This window comes from Meleagris gallopavo, chromosome 9, assembly GCF_000146605.3.
Source record: "Meleagris gallopavo isolate NT-WF06-2002-E0010 breed Aviagen turkey brand Nicholas breeding stock chromosome 9, Turkey_5.1, whole genome shotgun sequence".
NCBI lineage: Eukaryota > Metazoa > Chordata > Aves > Galliformes > Phasianidae > Meleagris > Meleagris gallopavo.
The window spans coordinates 14,089,087-14,099,861 of NC_015019.2; the positions used below are offsets into that span (position 1 = coordinate 14,089,087).

A 10,775-nucleotide genomic window follows, 5' to 3' on the forward strand; every position below is an offset into this window, starting at 1 on the left:
AAAAAAGAAATCTGAGGCACAAGACAGCTACTCAGGAATGTACCTTACACTGATTCCTTCCTTTATCAGTCTGTACACATACCTAAGAGTGTTCCCCCTCAGATTGTATGTATATATTGGTTTACGCCAAAACCTAATCTCTTGCCCTTCAGTCAAAACACGTTCATACATACCAATACTCTTCCTGACAGAAATAATTCCTGTCAGCACAAAGTATCAAAGCTCATTTGGCAATTCTGAGACTGAAGAACTTTCATAGGCAGGTTAAGGCATTCATGACTGACAAAGTAAATAACTGGCAATGAAGACAAACACCAGCCTATCAGTAAAAAGCCTTGAACTCCAAATACCATACAAGTCTTACGAGCCAAAGGATTCAAACAAAGAAGTGCAAGGAATAATATACCAAGTCTCAGCTCAGTGGCTTATTACAATACAGCAACATAATTGGCAGACACAAGCACACATCTAAGGAGCAAGTGCAATGGAACTCTCAGACTATTACTCACCAGATACAACATTTATACCGTCTAGGAGGATAGAGTTGGAAGCGAATAAAATTCAAGAGGAGAACCTCAATGACTGAATCCCCAAACTTCTTAGGACAGTGACAACAAATCTTAAGTAGAGGCATGGGTGCCATTCATTGGGAGCTCACCTGCTGGCAGCGGAGACTTCTTTTGTTTTCCTTCCCTCCAGAGAAGCCAAATGCTGCTCCAGTGCTTCAAGCAAGCTGCTGGGTGCCTAAAATTAGAGTATTTGTGAAGCTCTGCTTCTAGACAAGGCCCTCTTGTTTAGTACACAGATGAGTTTTCCCATCAACTAAGAACCAATATGACCACTTCAATGATAGCACTTTGATTCATTCATCCTGCACAACTGTTCTACCTACCCAGCTGTGGTTCTTGGCTTCTATCAGGAACGCTTGACAACAGGGCATGAGATTCAATTACAAAAAAAGCAATCAAATTCAGCCTTATCCCAACAATACAGTCTCAGTCAGGAGCATCTATTCAGCACAAGATGACACAATAACCCAACCCAATTTCACTCTTTGGCACAGCAAAACATAAGAAACTAGAAGTGAAAGATCACTTCAAATTAAGCTGCAGAAACTCTCCCCTCCCTCCCCCCCAGAACAGTGTCACCTAGGAGAAGATTTCAAACATTCAATGTTCTTCCTCAATTTAAAAAATTCTAAAAACAGACTTAACTCCATTTAAATCCAGCAGAAAGTCAGGCAATAGAACACACTAAACACAAGGTGAAAGCTTAGGAAATGCAAACAAAATTTAAAGGGAACAATGTCTATGAACTTACAAAGATGCCTGAGAACACGGCAACGACGTGCTAAAACCTACCTGTATGGAAAAATATATTCTATACCATTTTTGCTTTGTTTTGTTTTTCCAACTCTCTAACTCATCCCTCTCCTCAACCATAAAGTCCCCACAACAACAAAACAGTACCTTTCTACACACTTGCTCATTGTTGAGGATATTCAACACAGGTGTTTTTTGTTTTTCTTTTTTAATTTATTTGAGCAAACAGAAACTTAGTTTTATAGCAGAAAAGATGCTGGAACTAAAACAGGTATCATGACCTGATAAATTTGCTTTTTCTGACTCAGACTTGCTTCCCCTAACCAAAGCCATGTCAGACTGACATCCACACAGAGGAGTGGCTGAGTTGCATTTATAAAAAATACAGTCCCAGCTACAAATAGAAAGGAAGCAACAACATAATGAAACAGGACATCTACTAAGGACAGTGATATTCTCTTTACATAAATTGGCAGAAATGGACAACATCATTCAGAATCAAGGAAGGAAACAAAAAAATTTACACAGCAGCAATAGTAAAAATTTCTCAAGAGAAATTAATTGCTCTCAGGAACAGCTTAGACAGACACTAAAATATGGACATCCACGCAAGAAATCTAAGTATTTTGAACAAACAAACAGGTAAATACGAGTGACCAGACTATGAACAAAAGGCTATCATTACAAGTTGTCATCCATCATCCTGTCTGAACTCACTGGTGCTGCAAGCACAGCAAAAACTGACATTTTTTTCTAAGTCCAAAACTAAGAAATGTCAGGGAATTGTTTTGAATTGGCACAAGAATGATGTAGAATTACTCAACCTAATTAAATGTCATGAAATTTAGTATGGAGTGGAATTGGACTGATTCACAGACGATGGCACTGAAATTGCCAGAATTCACAAGATGCTGATACCCACCACCACATTTCATAGAACTGCCTAAGTGCTTGCAATAAAATAACTGAGCTATTAAGAAAAAAAAGTGTTCCAGCTGTAACTGGGAAAAGTTTTGCTCACTAAAATTTTAGAAATAAAGCAGCAAAATTAAACTTCCTGTTCTCAGTAAGTCAGAAAAAGCCCTATGATTTGAAGACTTTTATAACTTCTTGGCTAACTGTGCAAGTGAGCACACACTAACCCAGCATGCAAGCCCTTGTCATCTCTGAAGTATCACCTCACACTTCAGTATGTTCTCATTAGGGAACACAGGCCAGCTGAACATACTGTACTAGTCAGAAGAAAGATGCTAAGATCAAACATAACAAAACATTACTCTGCTGTGTTCACTCATTTCTTGCCCTGACTCTGCTGGCTATGGTCATTTTTTTTTTTTTTTTTCCTACTGCAAAGGGCTACAAGTTCTTTGCCAGGGGAACACGAGTTGCTAAGAGCAAGTATGAGATGTGTACATGTGGCAAGATGCTTGTGCCTTATAAGTCAATTAATCCTTTGTCATAAGACAAAAAGCAGAATGTACCAAAAAAAAAAAAACCACAACACCTTTATCACTTTAAACAATCCAAAAATAACAGCTGCAAAGTTAAGCACCAAGTATACATGATCCAAGGGAAAAACGCATAGCTGCATTTCCTATATATAAGTCTATGGAATAGAATACATTCAAGATGATTGCTATAGTACATACCAGTCATAAAAAATGTAGAGGACAAAATTATTGAATGATATCAGCATGATACGTACACTGACCTGAGTAAGATCTGGAATGTCCCCCTGATCGATTCCAACTTGCTGGGTTTACAAAAAAGGAAAAAAGTACATTATGCTTTATGCAGTGGCAGTGGAAATAAAAACAGAGGTCTGAATGTTTTACAGAAGCTAACAGACTAAAATGGTTATTAGTCACTTTCTGAATTAGTATGAGTTTAGTGAAGAACACGTCTTAGAATCTGACGTACGTTGCTTTGCATCTAAAAGCAAAGCCAAGCCAAGCCTTTATCCACCCTTTTTTTCCATACAGAAAATCTAATTGGGAGCATTAGAAACATCTGCATTGCTTACTGGAACTACTTCTCCACTTTGAGCAGTTACAGTAAAGAACAGCACTGTAAATACACTAACAGTTCATTCTGGACCATTCATCAAATTTACAATAGCACTTGGGAAAGCTGTTATTACATTGTTTGGCTAACGAAAAAGATGCCTGAGAATCTCACTTCACATTACTCAGAGTAACTGGAGTTTAACATGCACTATCTGGGGAATTACTCTCTGTATAACGAAGGTGATGTTACAAAATTATGAATATAGACTGCTGTTGTAGTACAGTAGCTTGGAATTTATCTTTTCATAGACGTTGAATTATTTACCTCTGCTACTTTGAGGAATTCTGACAGTTTAGTCATTCTGGATAGGAATTTCTTGTACATATCCAACCCTTCTTTACACTGGTTCTTCTTCATATCAAAATATTTTTCTGAGGATGCAAATAAAAACACTTTTGTAAGCTAACACCACCCCAGCAAAGACTGGTACCATCATATATTATTATACATGTAAATTTGATACAAGCTTCAGGGATAGAGTAGACAGTGGTAACAAAGCTGTTCAAGCTGACATGAATTCCTGTTACTGTTATAATAAAGCACTCAGCAGAGAGGGGAACCATTTCTGAGATTCAACGTCTCAGAATATAACACAAAGCTTGACAAACATGGATGCAAACACATGCAATTATTAAATTAGACAGTTCAGGTAATATTCTAAGGAAGTCACCTTACTAGCTGAAAATGATGCAGACATCATATTCTTGTCTACATATTCTTCTACGTATTTAGATCCTATATTAATATGTTTTGTTGTTTTTAAGTCAGCCTAATATCCAAAAGACATCAAAATGATCACTAAAGCAATTCATGCACTGAACTGATCTGCAAAAATAAAACAAAGACCCAGCAACTACAGCCTTCACTCTTCTTGTTTTGCTCCAAGTATCTACAGATATCTCAACAAGAAAAAAAAAAATAGTGGACTAACAAAACAAACTGATCAGGTGATGTTTCATTCAGAAATTTGTTTAATAGCCATTATTAGGCTTACCACTCTTGAGCAAAAAAAACACACATGCCACATATGAAGCTTGTGTAGACTCAAATACCAGCTAGAAGCAAATAGGCAAACTATAAAGAAGGTATGGGAAATCATAAGTCAGTTGTGCCGCGTGTGCACATTCAAGAACGTCCAACACTCAAGCCCTGCTAACTGTAACAGGCCAGCAGTGCCTTTGTTTTCCTCTCACAGTCAGCCTCTGACTTCAATCTATGTTTCAGGTCATATTCTTCAGGTAAAAGCATATATTCAAGCATCTGACAGTTGCGGTTAAGATGTGTTTTGCTGTTAACAATTACACTAAACAACTTACTAGCTATTATAGTCAGAAGTTGTCTGCTCTTTATTTTGCTCAACAACTCGTGTGAAAACGAAAATTTAAAAAAAAATTGTCACATACCTAAAAGATTAATAATCCCCTCATTGTATGCTGCAAAAAGTCTAATGGAATCTTTGAAGAGGAGCATAAAGGCAGCATTTATAACACCATTTGTTAGTTCATTTGGATTTGCCTGTGTAGAAAGCAACAAGAAAGTAAATTAGTACTTAATAAAATAGTACAACTTACTTCAAAATGAGAGACTGTTACTTAAAACTGAGCCTCAAGTACTTACATCAAAATCAAGGAGTGCATCATGCTGGTTCTGTATGATGGGAAGGGTTTTCAGGAGCTTTTCAGCATTCATGGTTCTCATTACTCCATCTATCCTACAGGTTAAAAGACATGTTTACAGGTCACCAAGAAACCTTAGCAATATTATGCTGTTTCCACACTATTAGATTACTTTAAATGGTCAGAAAGATACCATGCACGATAAGCTCAAGAATAACCAGTATTTCCCCCCCCCCCACACACACACAAGAGGCTAAACAAGCAGTAAAATCTCTTACCCTCTTTTCATTTTGGTGAAGTCAACTGCTACAAGTCTGTATGAAAGTGCTTTTTCATTCAAGTATCTGCTATACCGCCTAATGAAGGTAGACATATCATAGCCTAAAAGTTAAGTGTTTGTAGGTTAGATATTTCGAAGTGATGCAGTTTCCTCCAAGTTCTTTTCAAGAACTATTCTCCTACTAGACCATTTTACATCAACAGTGATGTGAGCAGCGCTTCACAGACTTATTCCAGGGCTTTGAGATTCACTATTTTCCTCTTTGACATGCACAATTACAGCTTCTTCCCAGCTTGCTAAGATTAGAAATGCATTCCTTGCAACTATGACAATAAATGCCTACAACACAAAGAAGTAGGCATAAACCAAGCAGCTCTCATTACAACGTTCTAATCTGAAATGAGACTGAAAACATACTCCTAGTGGAACACTGAGGCCTCTGGTAATTTATCTCACCATCCATGCACCTTAACAGTTCACATTTACTTCTGAGATACTGAAGTGCAATCAAAGTTCAAAAAAGATCAGTGTGCTGACATTCATAAGGTCTACTCTACATAGTGCAAGTTTACTATTTCAAACTTACAGCTCTGTAAGGATGATACACACCTTACAGGCAAACTTTAGTACTCAGTTAACTCAATTTCACCTTCTTGGGATACACGCTTGGTCAGATATACAAATCATAATACTCTCACCTAAATGTCACTTGTCTCCCAGGGTACACAACACAGGTACCAATCACAGAGCAAAAAAGCAATTAAAGATCCTTACCCTGCATGGCACTTTTGTCCAGGTAGTTATTTAAATTGAACAATGTGTTTCGAGATGCAAGATACTGGATAAAGCGCTGTTGGTGGAAACAAAAGTGGAGTCAAATTTTTGTTGCAACAGTCAAAACATGCAGGCATGTTGCAAGAAAACTAAATTCATAATTGATTCTAGTAACCTCCAACAACAGATACTAGTTCAAGAGTCAGAAAACCTTGAAACTACTGATCAGCAAAATTTCTAACATACAAAATAACGTATTTGGTAAAAGCATGACTTAAAAGAAAAAGACGTGGCTGCCCAGGCAGAAGGGGAGCAGGCTGGGTTAACTTCATAGGTTTAGAACAGCCAAGCTAGAAAATGCAAAGTGAGAGTTCCACCTAAGTTATGAATTCCCACACTTCTACTACAGCCGAACAAGTCAGAGACAGGTTTCTTTCCTTAAGTAACAACATAATTTACAATAATGCTACTGGAACTGTGGTAAAGAGCAGCACTCGAGTTGGTATAATTCAGATTTACAACATACTGATCGGACTAAAGAACATTTAAGTTTTGAAAAATAATATAGTTCAACAAATAATAGAAGAGTAGGAAACAAAACATTTAGACAGCAAGGTGTTTTAAACATTTTTCTTTCAAGTTGCCCATATAACTCCAACAATTGCAGCTTCTGTGCTTTTTAGCTTCCTGACCTATGTTTGAGTCCATAAACAGTTACAATCAGTAGGACTTATGGGGTTGGTTACACCTTTGATCTGAACCCCCAGATGCATCTATGCAAAGGTAAGGAACAGCTTCAGTACAGACATAAAAATACAGCTCTTCTCTGCTGTAAAATGTTACACGAAAAAACGATACCAATTGCTAACCCAGGACTCTAAGCTTCAATTTTTCTTATAGTTCAACATTGGATTTTATTGTTTTGGTTTTTTTTTTCCTTCACATTTCAGCATGCAGGCATCAACTGTATTAAAAGAAAAGAGCAAAATACATGCAGTGATTTACAACATTCAGTTTAGCTTTGTAGTTGCAATAAGCAGTGCCTTCCAAGCAGTAAATTTCACTTCAGATTATCCCCTAATTTCAACCTACTACCTGTTGAAATATAAAAACCACCATTAAAGAGGCCTTTACAGAACTAATTACATCTTACCTCATTTCCATACATCATGAGGTGGTGTGTTGTAATTAGAGCTTTGAACACTACAACCCAGCTACTGTTTGCAGTTCTCTCAAAGAGCGTGTCTGCCAGCTGTGGAATATTCACATTCATTTCATTTGTGCACTGTATTAGATCTATATTTAAGAAGGAAATAAAAACAACACAGCATTACAATGAGTTACACACTCCAAGATTACCAGATTTTGTAGTTTTCCATAGAGGATTCATACTGTAAATTTTAACTTCAGTTCTTCATTTAAGAAATAACTGAACTATTTTTCATTTCCAGCTCAAACTCGCTGTATTTTGGCAAAAGACTTCAAGTGTGAATTTAAAAGCATTTCAACATTTTAAGGAGTCCCAATATCTCACAAAAAAAACCCTGCTCCAGCAGATACTCTGTGCCCAAATTACTGTTCAAAAGCCAATGCAGACACAGAAGTCATTCCATCCAAACAAAACTGAAAAGTTGAGAAGAGTGGGAAAGCAGAGATACCTCCTGAGATCAAGAAGCAGCAAGCATTCGAGAACTTTGATCTTAGCCTGAGAACTGACTCACCTGGCAGCCAGATGCTGCAAACCTGAACTAAGCCTCTTTTCTATGAGATTTCAGAGGAAGAATCGGCTCATACCCATCTTTCCATACAGAGAAAGTGACCCAATCACCAACCTGCTGAGCATATTGTGGGGGACCACAGCAGGTCTCAAGCAATTTGTGTCAAAGACTGATCATAAACTCAACAGTTAAACATTTACTAGGAAGAACAGAGAGCTTCAGATCTCTGCCTGAGTACCGGAACAAAACCAGAGCACGCTCCAGCAGACACCTGGGGAAAAAGGTACTGCTGGGAAGGAAGCAAGACTGTTCTAACCCCCCCTCAGGACATACACATTTCATTTAATTCCTTGTGAGCTAGCTTGGTCTCAGGTGTGATCAAAGCACAGCTCAAGGACTGGGCAAGGTGAGTACTACAAACACCTCATTTGAAAACCTTCCTCTTATTGAAGGCAAGTCCCTGAGCAGGCTGCTGAAGCATTACTGAGCATTACTGCTCATGTGGTTCTTCTGTGCAAGTGCTTGAAGGCCAGCACCCAGGTACTGACAGTGAGGTGTCAACACAGCCAGCTTCTGATGTCTATCTTAAGCTATTTAAACATTTTTACCTGTTCTTGTGCACAGAATATATTACAGATGTACCTTGACTATAAATCTGTTTAAGGATCACTAACGTTTACTTTGAGTCATTTAATGACAAGAGTAACTTGGAAAGTGAAGAATTTTAGAGAGCCTTCTGCTTCAGTAAGATACAGAAAACACAAATTGCTTACTGATTCCACTTTGATGTCAAAAGTTTCAAAACAGGTAGAAAACATTCAAGTCGGGGTGAAAGTTTTCATCCCAACTATAAGTAACACAAACTCTGAAATAACTATACAAAAAGAAGAGCTCTAAAAAGAAGTTTGAAATAAGCTCCACATCAAAACTTTATTGTTAAGTATTAAAATACGCCTCTGTCCAAATTCTCAAAAAGGAAGTCATTTGGCAGACACTTCTCCAACTTTTGGCTGTGTCATCCTCAGACACTGTGCCAAATTTTAAAATATTTTTAGGATTTTGGTAAACCCAAACAATCCGCAGACAGTTACTGCTCCACGTAACAAAACAAGTTCCCATTCCAACATCTATACATAGGAAAAAAGTCAGTTTTAATTCAAAAGCTTCATCTCTTGAACAACTTTGTTATAATGTTTCTAAGTAATTATCTCAAAGCACATGAAGGTAAGTAAGTCTTCCTGAATCCATTCTGTTTATAAACAAGTATTATTAAGACCGTTGCTTGCTTTATCACAGCATTTTTTATATAACTGAAGGGTCTATAACTAGCAGAGAAATGCTGCAAGTTGTAAGCTGAGAATAGGAATTACCAAAAAAAAAACCAAAAAAACCAACAGCAACAAAAAAACACACCCACCCACAAACTATACTGAGCAGTATCTGTAACATTACTAAAAGGTAACAATTAACGAAATTCCGTTAAACTGTTGAGGTCCATGACTACATAGAGAGCCTAATGAAAACAGTATTCCTGCACAAAGCTCTCCTTCACAAACAAATCACTTTTACTATTCAGTAACTCCACTGAAGAGACTGCTTATCAAATAAGTGGGACTTGAAGAAAAGATGTAACTTAAACTTTTGCTCTCCAAGACAGAAACAGCAGACAGACAGATTATATCATTCATATTTTACTGGAGAGATTTTTGTTTCACACAGATTTCAGCCCCATCTGCAAGTCTTGTCTTCCTTCAGACAAGGTCTACCAACAGATGTTCCAGTAAAGCCTTCGATGATGAGCACCTGGGAGATTTCTTACATACCTAAGATCGACAGCAAACTCATGCTTAGAAGTGTTACTCTATCAAGATGTGAAAGAATTCTACTGTTAGCAACTATACCAAATGCTCTAACTGATCAACTCTCCTTAAACTGCTCATTCATTTAAAAGAATTAAAAAAAAAGGAAAAAAATAAGGCTTATTCCATTGTAATGGTTTATGGTGATAAAAAGGCAGCCTGGTGTCAACCTTCAGAAGGGAGTCAATGCCTTCTGCTTTCTGAGAAGGCTGGAAGTGCTTTTCTATCGAGTGACAACAACAGAGCAGAAGTTGAAAAAGCCACGTGTATTTGGGAAGCTCGTGCCGCTGGATTCCACAGGACTTCACGTGATTTAGAAATACAGGTCCAGTACTCCGTGCAAGAGCTAGTGAAGTTTTCCAGGATGACCAATTTGCTTCTGGAATATGTGAGCCCAACCACTTTAGGAATTCTGCATATGAAATGCTACTCATAGCCTGATCCAAGCTGTGCTTGAGGTTACGGGACCTGAGCAAGAATAGAACAGAGTTCAGAAGTATGTTAACGTCACACAGAAAAAAAAATTAAAGTCATCTGACCTTAAAGCAGAAGAGGATTTCTGTACAGGATTTCAAGCAGCCTGGAAGAGCTGTGGAAATCTTACTGCCTGGAAGAGTACAAAGGCTATCTCCTCCACAGCCCATCTGAAATACTGGCACATCATCTCCAAAGCCACACAGGTCTTCAGAGAGCAGCATGCACAGATATGCCATCAGCCCTTCAGAAACTCCTCAGTCCAGCACTAACAAAAACCTGACATTTTTCAACTTTCAAGTAAGGAAGTCATCATTTTCTTAATTCAGGAATACTCCTTTCAAGACAACTATCAATACAGAAGTTAAGACAACTACAACTGCTCAATATCCCCCTAATTTTTCCCTTCCGTCACAGGACAGAAGCTGCTCCATGAATGGCAGATAGAAGATTAGAGGCTAATTTTCCTAACCTTGGAGTCTTAATAAATAAATAAAATGCATTTACTTTTTGGAAGTTGCTTGTAAAATAAAACGAATCCTTAGGCAGACTTTCTCAATGCAGCTCATAAGGTTTTGTTTTAAAAAGCCTTAAGCAATTGCTACATTAAATGTGCATAGAGAGACAGATATCAACATCAGCTGTGTTCTGGGCTTTTTCTTCAG

The 10,775-nt window shown here is 37.7% G+C and overlaps 1 protein-coding gene across 6 annotated transcripts in view; it reads right to left on the minus strand.

The window, feature by feature from the left end:
• Positions 1 to 7,355, minus strand: part of LOC100538586 (phosphatidylinositol-binding clathrin assembly protein) — a 20,453-nt gene extending 13,098 nt beyond the window's left edge. For 4 of the 6 annotated variants that reach the window (XM_031554694.1, XM_031554693.1, XM_031554691.1 and 1 more), the window contains exons 1-8: positions 7,213 to 7,355; positions 6,060 to 6,135; positions 5,284 to 5,386; positions 5,007 to 5,100; positions 4,793 to 4,904; positions 3,654 to 3,760; positions 3,028 to 3,075; positions 659 to 744 (exon numbers count right to left, since the gene is read on the minus strand). In XM_031554694.1, the coding sequence (XP_031410554.1) occupies positions 659 to 744; positions 3,028 to 3,075; positions 3,654 to 3,760; positions 4,793 to 4,904; positions 5,007 to 5,100; positions 5,284 to 5,386; positions 6,060 to 6,135; positions 7,213 to 7,332 (746 nt within the window). In that variant the 5' untranslated portion in view covers positions 7,333 to 7,355. The remainder of the gene's footprint in view (positions 1 to 658; positions 745 to 3,027; positions 3,076 to 3,653; positions 3,761 to 4,792; positions 4,905 to 5,006; positions 5,101 to 5,283; positions 5,387 to 6,059; positions 6,136 to 7,212) is intronic. The other 2 variants (XM_031554695.1, XM_031554692.1) reach the window with 1 other exon arrangement.
• Positions 7,356 to 10,775: the final 3,420 nt, after the last annotated feature.